Consider the following 24,557-nt stretch of genomic DNA (forward strand, 5'->3'; position numbering starts at 1 on the left):
CTGACCGATAAAGAGTTCAGTTACCGCTTTTAACCTTTTACCTTACTTCCGGTGCGACCCTTTACACCCCCCCCCCCCTGTTTCTTTTGTTTGTTTGTTTAATTTTCACTTTTTTATGGTTTTTACCATATTGACGTGACTACTACTGTTCGGCCGTTGATGCGTAGCATAGCTTCCCTTCTGTTAGCTCCTCCCCTTCATTTCACTATATATGTGCCCGTTCGCTTGAATAAAAGCTCAGTTGTTAGTGAGCCTCGTGTACGTGTGTGTGAGTGCGTGTGTGTGTGTGCGTGCGCGTGTGTGTGTGCGTGTGTGCGCACGCGCGTATGTGTTGTGTGTGTGTGCGTGTGTGTGCGTGTGTTTGTGTTGTGTGCGTGTGTGCGGGTGTGTATGTTGTGTGTGTGCGTGCGCGCGCGCGTGTGTATGTGTGTGCGTGTGAGTGTGTGTGTGTGTGTGTGTGTGTGTGTGTGCACGCGCGCGTGTGTTGTGTGTGCGTGCGTGTGTTTTGTGTGTGTGTGTGTGTGTGTGTGTGTGTGTGTGTGTGTGTGTGTGTGTGTGTGTGTGCGTGTGTGCGTGTGTATCTGTGTGTGCGTGTGCGTTCGTTCGTGCTTGTGTGTGCGTGTGCTAGCGTCCGTGTGCGTGTGCGTGTGTGTGCGCGTGTGTGTTGTGCGTGTGTGTGTGTGCGCGTGTGTGCGCGTGCGTGTGTGCGTGCATGTGTGCGCGCGTGTGTGTGCCTGCGTGTGTTTGCGCGCGCGTATGTGTGTGTGTGTGTTGTGTGTGGGTTGTGTGTGTGTGTGTGTGTGTCCGTTTGTTGACTGTCGGTCTCCAATGTGTCGCACCAACTAGCTCAGACACAGCTTCTGCTGCAGTCACTTGAACAATGCACTAGCAAAAGTGGGTCCTTTTATAGTTTGACTATTGTACTTTCTATATTTAACATTTTTAGAATTTTACCTGAAGGGAACTTTTCTCTTTACCGTTTCAATGCTATGCGCAGTGACTCGAGCTTAGCGCCTCCATTGTGCAATGTTGTGTCTGCGAGTATATTGGCGCGATATTTGCTTCACCTCTCATCCATGACGAAGCTGGACAACCTTATCGGTATATCGATAGTTTGCTGTAAATTTTAATCATAAAAGCCCATTACACTGGCGTTAATTATCTCTCGGACGAGAGGGTCCTATGGCGTACTGTAGATGGTGTGATTCTGATTCAGCTCATTTTTGAATAGTTAGCAGGAAAAATAGGTAATTATTTCTTAAAACCATCTTTTCCCATGTCACTAATTAGCCAGGATCCCGTTCTTTTTGTCTCGAGTTTCAACGTGACACAGGTTATAAGCACATGGAATTTCATTTATTTATTTATTTATTTATTGTACCATCAGGGCCATAGGAATTGCAGAGGGGAGTGGGTTAATCAGGATAAGCAACAATGAATAGAATACAGTGAAAATAGATATTACAAAATAAATTTGTTCAGAATATAAGCCGGTCTGGTCAACGTATGATTTTTCCAAGCGTAGATCATATTTTATACCTCGATGTCTGAAATAAAATTATTGCAAATAAATAAATAAATTCCCATGCTCTGCTAGTGTGCTCGTTTTTGTTGTTGAGACTTGGAGCTGAGTGGCTAGCTCTAGACTGACTTGTGGTGTGAGGGCACGGGTTTTCCTTTTTCTTCAAGTTTTTGTGTAGTTCTGCCGACTTTTTGTTTTTCTCTGTCTCGCGTTTTAGAAAACATGTTCATGACTCTTACTAAAAATGACACTGAAATTTTCGAAACCATAGAGAAGGAATGCACCGGCCACCACTGACCAGAAAGATAAAAAATAGTTGCCTGCTTCGGGTTCATGCACTGCCTTCATCCCAATACGGGGGGGTGTCTCAGATTCCTTGTGATACTGGTGGGGTGTCTGAGACCCCCCTGGCTTTAATCCCTGAAGCACTGAAGGGTTGATTGTAGCGTCTGTTAAGGCTGTGAAGGAATTCCTTGCATGCAAAACTATCGCAGAAAATAGAGAAGCAATATTATCAATGCAAGAGATATAAGACAAGCGGGTGACGAGTCTATCCTTACATCATAGTCTGCACTCTGAAAGAAAAAAAGAAGCTGGTTTGTTACGAATACACCACAGAAATGCCTGAAGTAAGCGTGGAAGGTCATTCCTATTTATTTAATGTATGCATTGGCCTTACGGTAGCATTTTTACTTTCCCGTGTTCGCGGTTTCCCGTTGTCTCCTCTCTTGTGTTTCCTTATTTATCTCCGTCCTTACGCACAGGTACAGCTCCACAAAATTCAGTCTACACCTGCTTTTCGCCTAAGCATATCGTATGCACACACGCACCTGTGCGGACAATAGCGTCGTAAAATGGGACAACGCAGCTTAAGCAGCAAGTGCTGTCATACACAAACTTCTGTAGAAAACCCTAAATCGCGAATCCAACTGTGAGCTTACAGCTTACCTGGAGAGCACAGCACTAACCACGTGCTTGCAAGCAAGATGACAGCCTGGAAGAATATGTGGGCCTTCATGATAGCCCTGTTAACAGAATCGCAATGCTTAGTTATCCTATAGTGTATAAGCGATTAACCGCACTGCATTCAATACAGCGTAATTCTGGAGTATCATGGATTAGCTGGTAAGAGCACTGGGGTCTTTCTTTTTGGTAACAAATCGTTTGGAGCGGATTTTTCATTAAGCATTCTGATTTCTGCCAAATCGTTTGTATCTGCATTCCTGCAGACACAAACGTTGAATTATTCCCTCTACACCCTCGCCAAGAATTGCGAGCAAACTGGCCCAAACTGCTGTTTTACAGGACGCAACATGTTCGGGGATGGTTACCGGCTTTGAAGCGCCCATGAAGCGCGCGAGCACCCATAATACGTACCCCCTTTGCCAAAAGTAACACATCAACAGGTTTTGTTCTTCTCAGCCACATAACGGAGCCGTTGCGGCACCCCCGAAGACCGAAAGGTGTCAGAACGTGAGGTCCACGGTTCACCTTACATTGCACAGATTCAGAGCTTAAGGGCTGTCATAAGTGCTTAGCGACGCGGCTAAGAAACAAACCACCCGTCTGTGCCTGGTTACTTTGGCAAAGTCTGCACATCGTTTGTCCGTCAGTCGCTGCCGGAAGCAGAGGTATTGGTGCCTTCGGCAGATATCATGCGGTCGACCGGAACGCAGCAGTGGAAAGGAAGAGCTAGGAGGGGGAGGGCTCATCCTCTCCCGTGATTGTCTCGACCGGCCGCCCAACTGCTACCCGTTTGTTTCACCGGGAAATCCCCGGTGACTCGAGTGTGAGAGGAAAGTGTTATGGGAAAACACAGCTGGGAGTGGTTGCTGGCTCATTCGAGCTTCTATAATAATCAGGCGCGCCTGTCGTCCGCAGCGACGCACCACGCTACACGGAGGGACGCCGACATTAGCAACATCTGATCGTGTGTGCCGTGTCGTTACGTTCATGGCGTTTTGTGTGCGTGCGCGCGTGTGGGGACACACCTCGTCACGCGTGTGATATGGACTGTGTGTACAAGTATCTACGCGCTTAGCTGCGATGGCGAGCCCGACGGTATCTCTCTCTGTGTCTTGTGACGCAGCGGAAACGAGTCGCATTTCACACCATTCCGGCAATTTGCGATTGTGAGAATGGTCCTGTGTCTGATACGGGGGTGTGGGAAAGAAACTCAACCGGTATCAGATGTCTCGTGTGCAAAACCGGGCAGATTTGAGTGATGAGCTCTGCTGTTTAGAGAGGAGTCGCTTAGCCGGAGGTGCCGGGGAGACACACACCCGACCGGCTCATCTGATCGCCGTTAGCAAGCGTCGGGCTTCGTCGCAAGCATGCAGAAAACCGGCAGCAGCCTTCTCGCGTTTGCAGCGTTGGGAGCGGTGCTGATAGCCACGACAGTCGGTGAGTACGGTGATTTGCTTCTGAATTCGCAGGCTACAGTTCACGGTGACTACGGCAGCCATCGATACCAAGCGTTCATTAATCAAGGGCGGCTATCGAGTGGACAAATCGCCCGCCACTTTATGCGTACATCAAGAGTCTTTTGTCTTACTTAACACCCGAACTCGCCCGCTGACTAAAGAATTGACCTATACTGTTCAGATTTTGCTGAAGGCAGTAAGCATTCGGGATCTGCCCGACAGATAAGGAGTGAGGTGGACAACTGACATGAGCAGCGTTTGGGAAGCTCAACTATACACTGCGAGCTCTTCTAACCGGCAACTGGTTTTAATAATATTTTTAACGCTCCAGTTCGCATACTCAAATATTTAGGTGTACCAATCCTGAATTAAAACTATCTCATTAGAAGCGCCGTAGCACGTCCCGTTAGCCACCCATTGAATCAAAGGGGTCACCCTTGTCTTTGCGGAAAGACCACTCTTCAGGCACGTATAATCTGCTAAGCCTTATGGTACCTTTGCTGGTGCTTCTGACAAACAATTTCTGATTTTTTTATAGCCGCTAACGTGGAAGACCCACTTCACGCAACAGAATTGTAACACATGAATCGTGTTCACAAAATCAAACATTTCTCATAAATGGAAGAGGTATCAAGGGGCAGCCGAAGTAGGAGAGTGCACGCTTGCGGTGACATAATTTAAAGAAGGAGCAGATTTACTTGGGAAGACCAAATCAGGATGAACTTTAATGGCTCGTGGATATCTAATTTGGTACAGAGGCCGGTGTGTGCGCGCTCGTCCTTAACATCCTTCATAACAATGAGAATAGGAGCTCTTTAAAGCGCCACGCCGTTTATCACGGTGAGCTTCAAATACGCAGGCCATAGTTTCAAATCATCACTGGGCACTAAAAGTAAAGGTGCAATTGCAAATGTCTCGACGAGCGTTGAAAAAGCGCAGAGGGTGGAAATTTACCCGAAGTCCACACCACTATACGGCATTCCTGGGAACCCGCGGCTTTGCTCAGGCCCACGAAAATCAATCAATCAAACAATCAATCAATCAATCAATCAATCAATCAATCAATCAATCAATCAATCAATCAATGCATGAAAAGCAATGGTTCTTGCAAAGTACCGGTTTTCACCACAGTCAGCGCATTCAACGAAACGTACGAAGACGCGCACTTATTTCTGCCTTGCCTGCATAGAATTCTGTCTTTCTGCTAGTGTTTGCCCAAATCGATCAAAACCCAACGGTTCTGTCGAAGCAGTATCCGAAACCATTCCTTTAACAATGAACTCATATTATGAATGCACTGCTCACTGGTGCGCAGAGGCCCAACAATGCCCGGGCGTGGAGATCGTTCCACGCAGCGGCTGGGGAGCGCGGGCCCCTCGCAGCCGGGTCACCATGAAGGACCCGAAGGCTCGGTACGTCTTCATCCACCACACCACGGGACCCCAGTGCAGGGACAAGGCCAGCTGCAGCCGATCCATTCGCGGACACCAAAACTACCACATGGACAAGAACGGTAAGTGTTGGTGCCCGCTGGAAAGCTACAGGATTTAGAGCAGACACCCCACCAGGGAATTTGAAATTAGAAGGGCCTCACTGGCGTCCTGTTTCGCTTTAGCCTACTTTCTTTCAATTCACCTGCATTTTTGTAGACGTCCACAGTTTTCGTCCCTGATCGCGCCACAGCTTAAAAAGCCTATCGGGCCTAGTGCAACCTCGTCTCCAGAACATAGCTCTTACCTTGATATATCTTCATTCATTCTGCGGGCGCCGGCGGTTCCAGAATTCGGATGGGCGATTACAGAAAGTGGTAACTAGAAAATATGTGCCTAGCTGGCATGCAATCAATTACAACAATTTTAGTATAATGAAGAAGTTCATGCATCAATTAAAGAGGAAAATGATCATCGCTAGCTCCATAATCTCATAATTATTTAATCGCAGTTTTGCTTCAATGCAGCGCGATCTTTCTCAGCGCAATCATTTGTCGGATGCAAGCATGTGTCTCATTTTCGCATAAACCTTTATATGTAATCACCCCATCCGATTGTTTTCTTTAAGACGCTGTAATTCACTGTAACGCCGTGTTACATCAGCACGCAACTGGTCGTCCTTTCCGCAGGCTGGCCGGACATCGGCTACAGCTTCCTGGTGGGTGGTGATGGTCGCGTGTACGAGGGCCGTGGCTGGGGCCGAGTGGGTGCCCACACTAAAGGCTACAACAGCAACGGCATCGCCATCTCCTTCGTCGGAGACTTCACCACCGCGACGCCCAGCAACAGCATGCTTAACGCGGCCAAGAACCTCATCGCCTGTGGCGTCAAAATGGTATGCTGTTCTTTTAACGCTGACATCTTAAGAAGAAAAGCCATTGATCGCCAACTTGAATGCTTCCAACACGGGACATTCCATGCGAAGGATATGGTTTTGCTTCCCACTTAATCAAAAGTATGCCCCTACAGAACTTAAGAACACCATCAAGTTGACCGCTATCCGCTTCATCACGATCGTCTGCTGTGTCTGCGTGGTGTCGGTATTTCCCTGGTCAGCGACTTCTGATACATAACCTGAAGAAAAAAATGCGGAGAGTTTTTACAAATCCAGCTTCTGTGATGCCCTCGATTGTTTGAACGACTGAAAAATAGTATTACAGTCGCTTGTTGCTAAAGTTGCACTCTTGACAATTATTTCTGTTTTGATTGGATATATCGTACACTCCGGTTCGGGGTTTAACAACCTGCCCCGTCTAAGATAACGAATCTTATGTTTGCGTGCCTTGTCTGTCGACGTCCACACAAGAGAGATATGATCAAGACGGAAATCACTGCTCTGCAAAGGTTATTGCACTCAGTTTGAAAGCAGAAGACGAAGATAAAGAAAAAGAAAAGCTATCTCCTCCATGTGCTTCGCCCCTAGCTATCGAGCAATCAATGTTGTAACTGGAAATCGACCGATGTTTACTTACACCAGCAAAGATAAGACGACCTATTAACAGAGGAAGACTTTGTATGGGAGGTTTCCAACAGGAAACTAGCATTAAGGGACGTATGTCCAAAAGCCTTAAAGACAACCCGCACTGTTGCAGTCTGCTAGCGGTTAGTAGAGAGAGGGAAAATGTTTGACTAACTACGTTATTAAAGGGCGTGACCAGAATTTGAGTGGAATGCGGGTGTCTGCATTATATTTAACATAAAACGCGCTTTGATCGCGAATTCAGAGGTTCATAAAATTCTGAATAGTGATTAGCTACACCATCCCTCTGGTCCGAGTATGAGATATCACAGCAAACGCTGTATCTGCGATGTCCCTCGCGACCTAAATGAAACTCAGTCCGTGATTACGTCACCACTGCCTGTGGGTGCCTCGCCCACCCTTTGTGGTATTTGGGTGGGACGTGTGATTCATTTCGCATGTCGACCAAACGAAGCACTTACCGCGATCACGTGACCATTTTATGAACGGGGTCCGTACCTCTAGCATCGTGCAACTGCGTTGTCATCTTCTGAACCGCGTAGTCGTGAGACGCCGCTGAGAACTTCGAAACACATTTGTAAGAGTTATGAGTAGGCCATGTGCATTCTAGTTTTATGTGAAAACAGCGATAAAAATCCGTCGGTAAAAAAAATCGAATAATTTAAAACTGAAACTACCTGTTTCAGGACATATTGAGGCTAGTCAACGGCAGATTTCTGCGAGAAAGTGCCGTTCTGCTTTCCTTCTTGAAAGTGCTGAAATGCTGAGAAGGTACATAGCGAAGTGTCGCCTGTTTTTTAAACCTACGTCAAGAAGAATATTGCCCCGCAGCAGTATTCTTCGGGTGACTTAGTACCCTCAGAAAGCCGTAGGCGTAGTACCCCCATGTCGGAAAAAGGTGTCGAGTGTTGGCGTCGGCGACCTTTTGAAGTCTGGCAGCCGGAGCGGCTGGTTGGGCCGCTCCGGCTGCAGAGATTACAAGGCCTAGTTATAGCTCATGACACCGGAGATTCTACGGCCTAGTTATAACTTGCAAGCAATGATCGGGTGGGATGCGTGGTCTTAAGACGCCGCTAGAAGCATGGAAACCCTGCCAGAGTGCGATTTTGTATAGCGATTGTAGGTACAGTTAAGGCGCAGCGGGGTTTTACAGCGGATGGGCACCTCAGATATACCCAAGAATAGATTGATGAAAAGGTAAAAAGAGATTTTTAAAAACACAACTTTTTCGTTTCGCGACTCACGCAGCACATATCACCAGCGCCGTCTATGTTTTCACACTTGTGTATGGCCCTCAATTGAGATTTCAAAGTGACGTATGCCCTTGAAATTGCATGTACCTGCACCAGTCACTCTCTCCCAAAAGCGGGTAGCTAAGCTGTTGTTGTCATTGTATTGCAACCGTAGTGGTAGGAGTGTCGATATTCGTAGATCTGCGCACAAACAAGCTCATTAATCGGTGCAGTTGCCTGCCATCTAGACACTCCAGAAAACAGGTTTTTACTCTTAATCCAACGGTATTTCAAAACAGCATACGAATCGCAATCCCTTGACATCAGTGTCAGTAGAAACGAAACGAGACGCCGACCAAGAAAGCTACAGGCCAAGATTTTGAAGCTTCCGCACGGAAACTTTGTTTTACATCAAAGATAAAACGAGTTTAAAAAAAAAAACCTAGTTAGCCGACCTGTGTCACAACCTCACAAGATTGGTCCAACTATGCATCGACGTCATCATTGTGCAGTCTTCACTGGACATTTGCTTTGTGTGGATGGCAGGGACCGTGTTTTCTCTTTTTTTTCGCGGCAGCTGCGAATGCTATAGCTCTTCTGATCAACACGCTTTCATTCGCGTCCCTTCCGCTGTTGCAGGGCAAGATAAGGTCTACGTACTCCCTCCATGGTCATCGCGACGCCAACTGCACTGCTTGCCCGGGCAGTCGCCTCTACGCCATCATCAAGAAATGGGCCCGTTACGGCGGCCAGCTCAAGAAGTACTGCTAGTAGTGACAATCTTGAACCAGAAATAAAACACAACCAAAGAAAGAATTAAAACCTACTTAGCAATGCTGGGCTGGTACACATACAAACACACCTGTCTTAAGTGCAAAAATAATTTTTTCGGAACACACGAGCTGCAATTCTCTCCTCGAAACAGCGCAGTTCTACAGATATTTCTTTTCAAGTAACGAAGAACCATTCCTGGACATCACCAGGTCCGATTACTTTGATGATTACTACGACTCTATGGGCGCCATGTTACACCAGCGCAAGCTGCCACATTCACGTGCGGTCTCAGAGTAGCTTGTTTTCCTACCCGACGCTCAACGTGTCGAATGGCACATCGCCTTCTTCGGGCAGGTAGGCAAGCCTCAAGGTTGTCCGCTTAAGGAGACAACTTGAATTCACCGCTCGGAGGCCAGAATGCGGAGATGCTGGATTTCGATATTAGTGGTCATCCCAGCGGGACTTTCGTATCACTCTTGGTGAAATAAGCTAAGGACGATGAGGAAAGAAAGGGCATAGTTGTTTCACTCAGAGTGGGAAGCTAAACCAAGCCTTACGTAAGGTAAAGGATGAATGAGGGGGTAAAAGGGGTGAGAAAGAAAGCATTGCAGGGGCATATCATGCCGGATTAAGGAGTCTGGGGGGGGGGCGGTTCCTCCTTGTCCAAAGCTTTCAGCCAACCGCGACTGCGGCGGCACTCACAGGTACCGAGGCATACCCTGCAAGCTCTGGCAAGACCTACCAGCAAGACCACGAGACGCGTTGAAACTATAGTCGGTTACAACTTTAACCGTACGAGGAGGCCCTCCAGCTAACTTCTTAATCCTATATTCATTATCTCGTGGTTAATCCCCCTTCAACTGCTAGCAAGGCAATGCAGAGGGCTGGCAAGTGCAAAGAGATTAACTCCGGAATAGTCAGTATAAAGAAGACATCACGAGTTTCGGTTGTCGCCATTAGCGGAAGGGCCTCCTCTGAACGACATCATTCGCTTTTTCTTGAGTTGTATCCGATTATAAATAAGTAACAAAAGGAGAGTGGACGAATTGGGCACCGTTAGGAAATCAGACCTTATGGCACCTGCCATGTCCATTCCGTTTAAATAGGAACTGTTCACCTGCGTGCAGAAAACGGGATGAGCGCTCATTTCTAAAGCTGGGCCATGTCGACAGGCTCATTATCAGGAAATGACGCCTATTTCCGCTTAAAAATGGTTGTCTCGCGTTTTCGATGCGAAAAATTACAGACAGCAACCGCAAGCAGAGCTCAGCATGACACGAGCACAAATTACAGCGTGGCGAGGCAGTTACCTTTTTCGCTAGCAAACTATGTTCTCATCCCCAGCATTCACATATACCCTAAAGCGCTTTCTTCTCCAGCCTCCTCTTGTTTACGCACATTTCTTTACAGCGTGCCCTACCAGCACCTCGCTGAAAGCCAGGTCAAGAAAATGGAGACAACACTTAGCACACTTGATTAGACGCACCAGGCCTTTTCACCTACACCTCCAACCAATGACTCCTTCACATGGCACTCATTTGAACACTGAAGGAACTAATCAGACCACACAGAACACAAATAGGCATCTCGCCATGGTCTGTGGTGCATGGTTTATGCTTGACGTCTGCCCTCGTTGAATTGAGGGGTCATTTTTTCGAGGATGTTGGCAGATTTGATAATGTGAGGAAGTGTGCGCCTGGTGTCGACTTGCATTAGAATGGTGTGAGAGATATGCATGTCTTAGAACGTAGGGACCCTTCTTTTTGTCCAATGTTTTTACTGATTAAGAGCGTACAGTAAACGCATATAGTGAAATGGTACTGAATAGAAAAATATTAACCAGCATGGAGCATAGAATGCAATAATCAGCATCCAAAAAATACCGAGCAGACATATGTCTACACGGCGCATGGAAAGCAAGCATCGCTAGACACAGTCTCTCAAACCAGTCGCCACAGCAGCTGGGTATCTGGCCACGAGGGAATTGAAGCCAAAGAGGCGTTTCACTAGTTCTCCCGTGACTTAGATGACCGACCCAATCCAATAGCCAAGCCTGACGATGGCGGATGAAGCAGAGCTGTACAAGCAACAGGATAGCCGCAGGCTACGAACACACGACAAAAACAGTTTTTGCTTAATTCAAAAACTTTTCATGTGGCATAAAAAGAGGCTGTCGACAAGCTGAAGTATGTCATGACGGCTGTTCTTTTCCGGAAACCTCAGCAGGAACTGGCTCTTAGCGCTACCTATTAGCCATTAGCCTGCATCACACTCGCATCTCAAAAAAAAAAAAATCTCCAGTTCTTCGCGAAATCAAGGACTACGTGCTCCTTATACAACACAGACTTTATTTATTCAGTGTCCTGTCAAAATGCGCGTCTCTCTCACCTTCAAGACCTTTTCTGAGTATGTAGCAGGAGAAACGTAAGAACCTACACTCTAAGGAGTGAAAAGGGAGTAGACCCTCCTCTAGCCCACTTCCTAATAGGGGTAGGGTATGCTATCTAACCTACGGTGTAGATTACCACCATTAAAAAGCGTGAATACTTACTGTTGGCAATGGAAACAGATTCCCTCCTCAAAACATGCGAAATTCTTGCAGTTACGAATATTTTTACTCAGCTTTCAACCTACTCTACTAGCTAACATGACGATCCCATGTGCTGCGTTTAAAAGTTTCTTTCCATTGCTAACTGTTTTAAGGTACTATGCTTCGAGGTGAGAATATGCCCCCGTTTCCAGCAATAAGCATTCTGTATATTTAACGATCGAAATCTACCCACAATTTGCGCAGAATACCCTTCCCCTTAAAATATAGTGTGCTGGAGTACTGCTCACTCCTTTTCAGTTCCTTATAGGGTAATTCATGTTTACAGCGTAGCCGAAGCGGACATGACTTTGCGCCCTTGTTTTCATTACAAGCAAAAACTCAATAACATGACGCGATGCCATGTAGTGCCCAGGTTTTTGCCTTGACGGCATGTCGGATCACCCGAAAATATGCAGATTGTCCTGCCGTGTTGCATTCAGCCTTTGGCACGGTCAAGCCACAGTCCAGCTGCCTAGCCTGCGGCTGCTACCAGATGACTTTGAAGCTGGACTGCTATATTTGTGCTTCTGCATAGCTTTGAGGCACCGATGATGGTTACCAGGACCACCGGAGCGCACAGCCAAGTCCATGGGAGCAGTATAGTCGACAGGAGAAGAGTCTCGCCTGTTAACAGGCAAAAAGAAGACAGATACCTTGTACAGAGAGATTCAGAAATTTGCGCAACTTGAACAAGGAAGAATTTTTATCCGCTTAGGCGCCGATGTACCCGAACACTTGTGGGCACACATTGAAAGATAAAGCGAGCTTTGTTAGTTTGTTGCGAGCATGTAGCGAGAGGCCAACGGCGACGAAACGAATGGTTGGGTAAGTTTTAAAATTTGAAAAAAAAACAGAAATTTTAAAATTAGTGTCAGCGTGCGAGCAGTTATATGATAAATGAGATTGTCGTGACTTACACCAGTGATTTACCAGCAGTAGCGCTGCAGGAAGTAAACGATTACGATGGGCCCTACGCGTGTCGAACACACTGCGACGTCTGGTAACGGAATTCCAGAAGTATCGTTAAAAAAGCACTAAACTGGGACACGAAGTCCAGCATGATCGAGACATTATTCTCCCGAGATTTGAAACCCTTCCTTTCTACCGAGAACAGAGCTTTGATAAGCCACTAATTAGTCGCCTAAAAGTGAGAGGCCCTAGCGATGACCTTTGGTAATTCCGGTATTTGCGCAGGCCTCGTTGAGTGCATCCACCGCCCGTAAGGCCGGGTACTCACTGCGCACGACTAGCACGTATGTTACACATGGAATAATATTTCGACGTGTACATGAAGCGTCGTCATAATAGCAGCGGTGGAAGTGTTGTTGACACAGAAATGCGAAGCGTCACCCATTTTGAATAGTGCACTGTTGGCTTGTTTGAAGCGTTCAGACGCGACAACTCCAAACGCCTAAGCCAAGCACAAGCTCTCCAATTCGTTCGCACTATTTCTGAAAGGTGAGGCCGACATATGCATGATTAGTGACAAATAAAATTTCCTTCCATGGCAACATGGCGATGCCATCTGCCATCATCATCATCATCATCATCAGCCCTACTACACCCACTGCAGGGCAAAGGCCTCTCCCATGTCTCTCCAATTAACCCTATCCTTTGCCAGCTGCATCCACCCTTTGCCTGCAAACTTCTTAATCTCATCCGCCCATCTAACCTTCTGCCGCCCCCTGCTACGCTTACTTTCTCTTGGAACCCACTCCGTTACCCTTAAAGACCAGCGGTTATCTTGCCTTCGCATTACATGCCCTGCCCAAGCCCATTTCTTTCTCTTGATTTCGACTAGGATGTCATTAACCCGTGTTTGTTCCCTCACCCACTCTGCCCGCTTCCGATCTCTTAACGTTACACCTATCATTTTTCTTTCCATGGCTCGCTGCGTCGTCCTTAACTTAAGCTGAACTCTTTTCGTTAGCCTCCACGTTTCTGCCCCGTAGGTGAGTACCGGTAAGATTATGCTGTTGTACACTTTCCTCTTGAGGGAAATTGGTAAACTGCCACTCATGATCTGCGAGAATTTGCCATATGCGCTCCACCCCATTCTTATCCTTCTAGTTATCTCCCTCTCATGATCCGGATCAGCTGTCACTACCTGCCCTAAGTAGACGTATTCCGGCACAATTTCTAGGCTCTCGCTGCCAATTGTGAACTGTTGTTCCCTTGCTAGGCTGTTGAACATTACCTTGGTTTTCTGCATGTTAATTTTTAGACCCATCGATCTGCTCTGCCTGTCTAACTCGTTGATCATGATTTGCAGTTCACTTCCTGAGTGACTCAGCAAGGCAATGTCATCAGCAAATCTCAGATTATTTAGGTATTCTCCATTTATTCTTATTCCCAACTGTTCCCAATTCAGGCCTCGAAATACCTCCTGCAAACATGCGGTGAACAGCATTGGCGAGATCGTGTCTCCTTGCCTGACGCCCTTCCTTATTGGAATTTTATTGCTGACTTTATGGAGCACTATAGTAGCTGTGCAGTTGCTATATATATCTTCCAGTATTTTGACATAAGGCTCTTTTACCCCCTGATTACGCAATGCCTGTATGACTGCTGAGGTTTCCACTGAGTCGAATGCTTTCTCGTAATCAATGAAAGCTATATATAGAGGTTGGTTATATTCTGCGCATTTCTCTATCACCTGATTGATAGCGTGAATATGATCTATTGTAGAATATCCTTTACGAAAGCCTGCCTGATCATTTGGTTGATTAAAGTCTAACGTTGCCCTGACTCTATTAGAGATTACCTTAGTAAATACTTTGTAGACAACGGATAGTAAGCTGATCGGCCTGTAATTTTTCAAGTCCTTGGCGTCTCCCTTCTGCCATCTGCCAATCTGCCAATTGATGATAAATTTTGTAACAAAGGGTCGTGCGATCGGTGGAAAAAGCTGCTTTGTTTTTGGTTGCTTTCATTGACTGGCCAAGAGATACAGCGTTTTTGAAGCGAAAAGCTTCACTACGCTAGTCAACACCGCGCTTCGCGCGAGCCGGCGTATGTCGGAGCACCAGTGACGTCACACATGGCGCAGGTGGCCGCCGCCGATTCCGTTCTCTCTCACTCTCTAGTCACTACTGCGCATGCGCCACTTGTAGCACCGAGCCACAGATTTTCCGCCGCTACGCAGCGCCATCTGCCAATTGATGATAAATTTTGTAACAAAGGGTCGTGCGATCGGTGGAAAAAGCTGCTTTGTTTCTGGTTGCTTTCACTGACTGGCCAAGAGATACATCGTTTTTTCTTGCTCATTGGAGGAGTGACGACACAGAATTGACGTCCCAAGACAAGCGCTTTGTAACGGCCTTGTCGGGAAGAGTTTGGGGATTTCATTTGGGATTTTCTCGGCAACACTGTCACCTTTTCGAGCGCGCTTTGACAGTGCCCCTGAAAAGTAATTTGGGGATTTCATTTGGGATTTTCTCGGCAACACTGTCACCTTTTCGAGCGCGCTTTGACAGTGCCCCTGAAAAGTAATCTACAGAAAAAACCTGATAATAGCTTCTTCCTTCTGTTCAATTTTCCTTTAGTGCCCCTTAGGGTGTCGTAAGAGATAGCGGTACGTTTTGCACACCAATGCTGGACTGCGACTAAGCGACCGTAGTTCATGTGGGTCTTATTGCTGCAGAACTCGCGGATGATCTACCAGAGGCTCCCACCACAATTCGTCCACCCACAGTCACGCTAAGGTAAAATCTTGGTAACGCTGGGAACAGGGCAGTGATGTTGTGCATCGAACTTCCCCGCGAACTTCAAAACTGGGTGTCTGGGATCGACTGGCCTTGTCCACCAACGTGGGACACGTACCAACCTCCATTGCAAAATACGAAATACATGTTCACTGCGACAACACTGAATAACCTCTTCATTCCCTCCTGTTCCTGGCTTATCTGTACCAGCCCCCAACTATACGAATTCTTCAACGTATCGCCTTAAATTCTCAACTCCTGCCCTTTTTTTCCTCTACCGTCCTGACACTCCCCTGAATGCCACCATTGCCTCTAAATCTATTCTAATCTTGAACATTTAACTTTTTCTGGCCCCGCTGGCATTCAACCTCCACTGTACCTATACCCCTCTCCCACAAAATTACGGGACTATCTTTCTTCGGACCAGTTGACAGGCCATTTCACTTAGATGGCTCTGGCGCGCGATTTCCTCGACACTTAATGCTGCATCGTAATGATGTTCTTTGTGTACGCTTCCAACCCTTTTTCTCACACACACAAAAAAAAACGTGAATGGCTCAATGGCTTTTGGAATTTACGCATGGCGCTTAATTACTTCCACTGTCGCGGAATTTCAGCAACCGTGATGCAGTCGTTCGTGGTACAGCGTTCCCGGTGGTGTCATACAGGGGCGCGCGTGTGTGTACACGGGCGGTGTCATAAATCTCACCACCTCAGTTCGCAAACTGCAGCCAAACGCCTACATCCTGCGTCCACGACACGCAATCTCGGCCAACCTCATCGCCATGCAGCCAGAGGGTCCGAACATTCGTGATGTGATGTGCAACCAATACGCAGACACAAAAACTGGTAGAAAATAACTTTAATGCGTGTACAAATTCTGGGGCTCAACGGCCCCTGATTTTCCATTTAAACTGCGCGCGCTCTCTTCCAGTCATCTAGGTGCGCGCGCATGCAAAGCAACTGCGCATGGCGGAAGTGTTGCTCGCCAGATGTGGCGACCGCTGCGCTAAGGCTCGATAAGGGCAGCAAAGCGGCACGCGGGGAAGAAATGAAGGAAGGAAGGAAAACGTTTATTGAGCTCTAGAGTGTAGGTGAGCAATTTGCCGGAGTCAGGTGTGTCGTCCGTCTTCTTAGCAATGGTCGTCTGCCCCTAGTCCAGGGCTCCGCTGGATGCCGCTGCCAGCTGTGCTCGCCGGATTAGCCCAAGTTGGACGTCCTGACGGTCGCTGGAGAGCATTCCTTCCCATTGCTCCGCACTCGGGTTTGGTATTTTTGGTGCCACCTCTATTTTCTGGCAGGCCCACGTTATGTGATAGAGCGTGGATGTTTCACGGCACCATGGACATTTGTCTGTGTATAGTGTGGGTTGTATTTTGTTGAGTGTATTTAGATTCGGGTATGAGCCCGTCTGTAGCAGCCCCCAGGCGACGGCGTCTTCCCTGCAGAGAGATCTATGTGGTGGGGGGTACCGTTTCCTGCAGCCCTTGCAGTGGTTTAAGATTGCCGAGTAATCTCTAGGGACAGGTTCGGCTTTCTCGAGGTCGCTTCTGGAGGGAGCTCGGTAGAAAGTGTACCGTCGAGTTACCCTGTCGACCGCTTGGTTGCCTTCCACTCCCGCGTGTCCCGGCGTCCATACTATCGTATGTTTTATTGGTTCTTCTTCTTCTGTGCTTCGTTTGGGTCGGTCCCCAGAGCGGAGTATGCGGAGCGCTCTGTGACCTATTCTGCCTAACATGAAGTTTCGGCATGCCGTTTGAGAGTCGGTTAGTATTATTAAGGATCGCTTAGTCCGGTAGCCCTCCGCTGCTGCTAGAGCGACGGCCACTTCTTCAGCCTGGACTACCGTGCAGTCCCGTAGCAACGCGCTGATGATTTCCCGCATGTCCGAGTTTATCACAGCCGCTACCGCGTTGGGGTTGTTTTGTCCCATCCTTCTGGAGTATGTGGCTGCGTCCACATACACCGTTGTTGCCCGGGGGGCTAGTGATTTTTGGATGTACTCGGCTCTCGCCTTTCTGCGTTCTTCGTGTAGGTTGGGGTCCATGTTCTTGGGGATGGGGGTCACTCTAACTGTGCCCCGTATGCCGTCCGGGATAGTCGCGGTTCGCTGGATTTATTGTATTTGTTCGTTGCATCTCAACTTCTGCAGAAGCTCCCCGCCAGACGGAGTCTGCTGTAGTCTCTGCAACTGGACGACGTGTTGTGCCTCTCTCAGTTCTTCAAAGTTGTTATGAAGTCCTAGTGCTAAAAGCTTCTCTGTGGATGTGCATTGCGGCAGATGGAGTGCTGTTTTGTATGTTTTACGTATAATGGCATCAATCTGTTGGATTTCGCTTTTGATTGGGTTGTAGTATGGAAGACTGTATGTGACTCGGCTGATCACCAGGCTTCTGACCAACTTTAGCGTGTCTTCTTCTCGCATGCCCAAGCGTTTATGGGAGACGCGCGTGATCATGCGGGCAACTTGTAGGGTGCAAGCTTTGAGTAGAGCAAGTGCATGTGTACACCGTTGATTTGATTGTATCCACATGCCCAAGATTCTTATGAGTGTTTTCTCTGGTATGGGTTTTCCCTCTAGGTAGACGTTGAGCCTAAGCTCGCCGCTGTTCGGGACTCTGCGGTTTTGTTTCCCTCTCCAGACTCTGAGCAGTTCTGATTTTTCGGAGGAGCATGCTAGCCCTCTCACTGTTACGTAGTTCTCTACGCAGGTCGCGGCCTCCTGTAGTCTTTCTTCCTCTTCCTTTAGTGAGCCCGTATTTGTCCAGATGGTGATGTCGTCGGCATACATGGCATGGTGTATTCCTTCGACTTCCTTAAGTTGTTTTGCAAGGCTGATCATTGCAATGTTAAAAAGCGTAGGTGAGATGACCGAGCCCTGGGGAGTTCCCTTGTTAGGGGTGTGGAACTTCTCCGAGCGGAGTTCTCCCAGCCCTATCGTCGCTGTTCTATCTGAGAGGAAAGCTTTGATGTAACCGAAGACCCTCCTGCCGCAGTTCAGGTCGTCCAGGCCTGTCAGGATGGCATCGTGGCTTACGTTGTCAAAAGCTCCTTTGATATCCAGTGCCATTATTACACTTTGATAACGTAACTTTGATAACGTGATAACGTTTGATTACACTTTGATTACACTTTGATTACACTTTGATTACACTTTGATTACACTTTAATATTTGATAACGTCCCTAGGGACAGAGAGAACGTAATAATGGCACTGGATATCAAAGGAGCTTTTGACAACATAAAAGAACGGAGCCAAGCATGCGCGACCTCTTGGGACAGCGCAATTGGCTAAGGTTACAAGAAAACAGGCGCTGCACCTGAGAGCGGCAGATCAAAAACAGGTTGATCACGGCGGGGCCTTCAAAACATTAAGCGGAAACAATGCACCCAGGCATAGTAATAAAACATTGAACGACTACGATAATGCTTTCGCATTGCCTCACGTAAGTAGTGTCCCTGCAGAATATTTAGGTCTAAGTTTACGTGCTTAGCGCATTAATCAGCGAGAGCTGATTGGCATGAGCACCCGCCGCGATGGCTAAGTGGTTATCGCGCTCGGGTACTAAGCCGGAGTACACTGCAAAGGTTCGAACCCAACCGCAGCAGCCACGTTGCGATGGAGGCGGAACACAGAAGGCGCCGGTGTGCTGCGAGGTGTCAGTGCACGTTAAAGATACCCAGGTGGTCGACATTATTTGGAAGCCCTCCACCCCTACGGCAGCTTTATCTTCATTCACTACAATTTTCCTCCCTTAACTCACGGCGTGGCTGAGGTGTCCACCGAGAAGTTAGACAGTTGCTGTGCCACTTCATATCCTCCAAAACCACTACCTGCCACTCCAGACCTCTGGCTGCTAATTGCTGTCCGCTTTCGCTGGTTAATGCGCTAAGCCGGTAAGTTTAGGCCTACTAATTTTAGAAAAGGAAAGACAAATATCTGTCTCACATCACCGCGCCCTTATAGCACGAAGTAGGTGCCCACTGACCCAGTGAGTCAGTATTTCATCAAAACTGAAGGAGTTTAAACTCTCCGTTGGTTTTGAGTGTACAAAGGAATGACCTACTGTATTTCATGCAAAAGGAGAATAGAGGCTGAGCACGATCTATCGTGCAAGCTTTCTTTATTTGAGGCAGAAATTAGGAAGCAAAACGGCATGATGGCAAGTCAGGCGTGCTGAGGCTTTGGCGATGCGCCATGTTGGACCTCTACAGAAGAAAGAAGTGTCCGCCTCTCTCGCTCTGAGCCTAGCCTCTGCGGCGGTCCAGCCACAGTCCAGTTTCTTCATGTGCGGGGGGTTGCGGCTGCTGAGGTATTTGCGGGGCCATTGGCGCCTCCATATTCCTGGTTCTGTATATCTTCGTGGCGCTGAGGATGCTGACCAGGAGCACGGGACCGTACCAGAAGACCCATGTCCACAGCGCAGCTGACGCGTCTCCGCCGATGTTAGAGTCCCCAGATGAACTGCGTCTCGGGTGGTACTGCGAGGAGGTGGAGAGTGTTAACTAATGCCATGCACCGCCACCAGACGACCCCGCCAGATGACACCACCAGATGGCTTGTGTTAGCTTGTGTGTTGTGGACAGTGTGCTGTCATAACACCAGACAGAGAGAACGAGAAGTCCTGTTTTTTGTGTTTGTTTCTTTTTGAGGTTCGGCAATCCGTCCAAAAAAGCGGTGTAGCACCATGCAGGCTGCGTCTCATCCCTCCTCGCCGGACGAGTCGCTTTAGCCGCATTTTAAGCCTGGGCACTGTGTGCTACTTAATAACTATCATCTAGAGGGTATGCATCACGTGGGAGTGCATGGTAACCGAAAATCATGTGATTTGGGATTAATATCGGTCGCAGAACTCAATCCTGAGGACGAACGGTTAGCCCCCGCATAGACGCGTACATTAGGCATTAGTGCATTAGTTCCTGCGTATTTGTAGCATCAGTCTTTTAAGCTGCTAATGGCTATGATGTAGCATGGTATGACATGGTACGGTATGGTATTGTATGATATGTTATGGTATGGTGTGGTATATGTGATGATATCTGTTGTGTGGGCTTGAAAATCCGGAAGCAACACATGTTATGGCAAACGCCCTACTGAAGGGCTCCGGAATAACTTTCCGTTTCCTCCAAAACACTAATACCTGTGGGGGCTCTAATCCAATCTGGCAAACTTAGCAATCTGCACCACTTCATGCATAAACCCTTCATGTAATTCAAATGGAAGGCGTATTTTAAAAAGTAAAGTCAGTGCGCCCTTGCTTCTGTTGAAACCAAAACAGCACGAGAAAAGGAATTCAATTATAAATAATTTAGCGCGGCCGGCGAATTCTAGGCTTCAATCTATTTTATAATGTCTCAACTCCTTTCAAAAGAAGAAAACATGAAAACGAAAATATGGCATTCATCCTCCTGTAAGGGGTAGAACGTTTTCCATGCCTGAAGGTTCTCAACTAGCACGTTTCAGCTCGTCTGAGGAATTGTGTCGTCGATGCCCACCAGCTTTTTGGGGGTGTCCGGACCGGAACAGGGCGGCATAGGCAGGAGAACGGGCAGAATGATGAAGGGTGTCACCAGGACCGCGTAGGCGACGAGCAGAAGAGCATTCTGCTTCAGGGAGCCCAGGACCTCGGGAAAAGCCAGGAAGAGGACGGGCATGAGGACAGCGAACAGTCGGACCTGCAGCTGAGAGACCAGGAGCGCGGGAAACGCGTCCCAGCTTCCGTTCCACGTGTCCACAGAGGCCTCCTGGTCAGGCGACGGCTGTGCAGACGCAGAAATTCGGACTTCATCAAACCGCAATCTCCACGAGCCGAGAGAAGATTTCTATAGGAAGAATTCGTTCCATACTCCTCCCATACCTGTGTGAACAAAACCCTTAAAGAGTTGGTTGGGTTGCAGGCAGTTACATTTTCCAGATTCGAAATGATATGATGCTGTGGACTTCAACAGTGGGATGACTTGAAGGGCATTTCTTTATTTATCCCTGTGCCAAAATTGACGAGACCATGCAATGGTATACCCTGAGGTCAGGAAACGCGTACGAGCAAACGGCCTTCTAAAGCTCATTACCGCAGCGCAAAAGTTTACAAGCTAGCTTAATTAACACCCAAGATATCGGCGACAAAAAAAAGACGGTTGATTTGCGGAGTTAGGCAAATGCGAATTAGATGCTCTAGCACTTCGGTTTCCACCTCGGGACAGGTATTTAGATCCATTGTTCACGAGTGGAAGTTGTTCGAATAACCATAATGGGTCATATATGCGGAATTGACCGTTATTTACTTTATATTAACAAATTGCAGCGACTACTCATGACACTCATGCGCAGTGGTACAGCGGTTAAGCAAGGCGCCACTGCCCTGCGATGGCAACTGCTGCCATTGTTGGGGCTTGCAATACCCAGGTTGCTCTCCCGAAGCAACCTGACGCTACCAACCTTTAACTGAGCTGCCATTTGCCACAGTGAGCAGCTTGACCACAACCAGGTGGACAGTGTCAAATTGGCAGCTTGCCACAAAGCAGGCTTGAGGCAAACACACAATGGCTAAATGCCAAGAAAGGCCACTATGAGGGCTAAAGCACTAAAATAGCGCTGCTCGTCGCCCCCTCTCAACTCATACGTGACGACGCAGCAGAAAAAAAAATAAATAAAAGAGGTCGCGACGGCATTCCTCCATGCCCCATTCAGCCCTATCCACCTACACACCACCTGGGTATGCCCCGTGAGATGGCTCGCCCATACAGTCCACTGAGGTCATGGGGGTAGGGTATGCACGGTGAGGTGTCGCCCTAATCGGTTGCGAGCTACAGCGAGCAGTGATTAAAGAAATTATCTGCAAATTATAGGCTCCACACAGAGCTTTTCAATTTGACTCGAATACTGACTAAGACCTCTGCAGATTTATTGCACTAGAATATGACTGTTGTTGCATTTGGGTTGCAAGCCCCAAGAGTAGCGTTGGCCTGGCGGCCTGGGGCAAAGCTGGAAACATCCGAAGGTCCCGGCAAAGGATGAGTCGACCGGCAACAGAACAACTTGTTTATTCTGGCATCGCAAAAGAGCAGCCGGTCAGGGCGACCACGTTACTCGCAGGAAGAAATCGAAGTCTCTCGTTGGCGTCCGGGGCAGCTCCCTTTATACCCACGGAGTCGAGGGCAAGAAGGAACGGCTTGGGAAGAGGCGTCCGATACGGCGACGCTTGAACATGTTCAGACGTGACGTGCGCGTCCGCCGGGCCGGCGCCGGTCAGACCTCCTCGCCTCCCAGTTGGGGAGCTCCTCTCCCCGGCTGCCGCGCTTTGACAAGCGTGGGCACCAACATGCACACACACACACACGCACGCACGACGACACGTGGCACTGAAACCTGCCTGGACGCGCTTGGCGGGAGGCGTTGCGGCAGCGATGAACGGGCCCAAAATGACCGCCACTTTGAACGAAGCCGCGGCGTCCGTTGCATCCGCGCCGGCTATACCGCGCGTCGTAGGCGAGACGTAACACTGTCAAAATCATTTCAGTGTCCCTCCAAGGTACAGATGGTTAAACAGGAACCTAAATATAGGCCAGTGTACAAATAAAGAGCATGCAGTATTCACAACTCAAGTTGCCTTTGAGTATGTCTTTTAAGACACACGATCTGAGTATACCTAACACTTTGCATATGTGATGTAATGCAGAGCAGGGTAAAGGAAGACAAAAACTAGCGTATGTGGAAAGGCATGAAAAAATGTTAGCCACAACTGCGGCTGGAATGAGTAGAAAAACGAGCTAACCATAGCTCCTGCTGCTTACGATCTCTTCTTCTTTCGGAACTCACTACCATTCGCGTTACTTCGCTGATAATTTTGTGATGTCTGGTTACAAAGAGTTGGAGTCGAGCAGTGGTAATCATCCACCATTATACTTGTACACATTACACTGGAAACAGCCCTCGCGCACCACACATGAAGGGAACGCATTTGAGGCTATTTCGTTGCTGTATTGTTTCCTGCGCTTGCTACAGGCTACATTAGTATCAACGAGGCTGTGTGAGCTTTTGGGCCTACATTAAACTCTGCCTACCCTCTCCAGGAGGAAATCTTATGGGGTCGCTGGTGCTATGACAGTGGTCAATGGTGCGATGCGAGACATTCCACCTTATGCACATTAGGCACCTTATCAACGTTACATCCGTCAATGGGCAAGCGTAGGAACATCCCAAATGAATATCCCTCCTCCCCTGCTGCCACCATTTGCCCTTTGCTTGGCGAGAATTTCACATATGGTCCAGTGTTCATACCACAACGCCCATCCGCAAAAGGTAGGAATCGCCATAAGAGCCGCTACAAAACGCACTCACCATGCCGTATATGGCGAGTGTGCAGGAGATGCTGATAACCAGAGTCCCGATGACCTGGAAGATATGGTAGCGGAGTGGCTTGGTCGCCTGGCCACCATGCATCTCATTCAGAGCATCGACCTGGCGCCCATCATCTTCCTCGCTCTCCTCATCTTCTTCCCACTCCTCCTCTTCACTCAGGTCATACTCCGGGTTCACAACAGCAAGTTCCCCAACAGCCGGCTCAGCCACCTCCATGTCAGCGCTCTCTTCGGGGTGGAAAGTCAGTCCCAGCCGTGACCGCAGTCTTCTCTGGTCGCTCTCTGAAGTACGCCTTTGCCCACAGCGAGACTGCAATCAAGTGAAGGTGACAGAGTGAGGTCACGAAGGTTAACATCCACTAGCTTCGAACGGCGATTTCGTACCTTGTTCCTCTTTGTCTTCTTTTGGAAAGCGCTGCTTTCCATTATCTTTTTCTTTCAATGCAGCCGTGTTTTAAAATACTTTAGCATTGATTATATCCATGCATCTCGGCGTCCATGACATCTCTGGTTTCCTGCCTAAGCACAAGGATTTTCTAGACACAGGTTGGCCTTAAATAATGTCAACTGCAATGCTATCAGGATGGGCTTGGAAGAGAACGATGATGAAGTGAAAGAAGTAGTCAACGATGAAGGAGAATATAGCCTCGATTCCTCCACAATGTGAAAAACCTTCGTGAATGTGCGTGTGTGAATACATTTATTGAAGAGAATACGGTTAGTTGCTTTGGACCTCACTCAACGAGTCCATTCGGTTTTGCCGGCGCTGTCCAGCTATGGCACAGCGGAGGGCCATGAAGGGAGGAGGAAGTTATCAACAGAAGAATGTGCATGCATTTCACCAGTGGGCTTGTTGAGCATTCGCGTAGTTACTAAAAATAATCAATTGCTATCTACAGCTTACAAGTAATTAAAGCTCATCACACGTGCTAAACATATGCACGTAGTACATCTCGAGGTGTAGAAACAGCTCTAAAGAGACGC

At 48.0% G+C, this 24,557-nt stretch overlaps 2 protein-coding genes across 2 annotated transcripts; one reads left to right on the top strand and one right to left on the bottom strand.

Annotated features, from left to right (window-relative positions):
• Nucleotides 1–3,644: 3,644 nt before the first annotated feature.
• Nucleotides 3,645–8,964, top strand: LOC144133005 (peptidoglycan-recognition protein SC2-like). Its single transcript, XM_077665789.1, has 4 exons — nt 3,645–3,925; nt 5,261–5,458; nt 6,065–6,270; nt 8,787–8,964. Exons 1-4 carry the CDS (start codon nt 3,856–3,858, stop codon nt 8,916–8,918), a joined length of 606 nt encoding a protein of 201 aa, XP_077521915.1. The 5' UTR covers nt 3,645–3,855; the 3' UTR covers nt 8,919–8,964.
• A 10,499-nt stretch (nt 8,965–19,463) lies between these two features.
• On the bottom strand, nt 19,464–24,034 carry LOC144134324 (uncharacterized). The gene is made up of 3 exons (XM_077667262.1): nt 23,554–24,034; nt 20,712–20,975; nt 19,464–19,697 (listed from the first exon to the last, which is right to left on the bottom strand). Exons 1-3 carry the CDS (start codon nt 23,788–23,790, stop codon nt 19,464–19,466), a joined length of 735 nt encoding a protein of 244 aa, XP_077523388.1. The 5' UTR covers nt 23,791–24,034.
• Nucleotides 24,035–24,557: the final 523 nt, after the last annotated feature.

Source organism: Amblyomma americanum, chromosome 5 (genome assembly GCF_052857255.1).
Source record: "Amblyomma americanum isolate KBUSLIRL-KWMA chromosome 5, ASM5285725v1, whole genome shotgun sequence".
In the NCBI taxonomy this organism is placed as follows: Eukaryota; Metazoa; Arthropoda; class Arachnida; order Ixodida; family Ixodidae; genus Amblyomma; species Amblyomma americanum.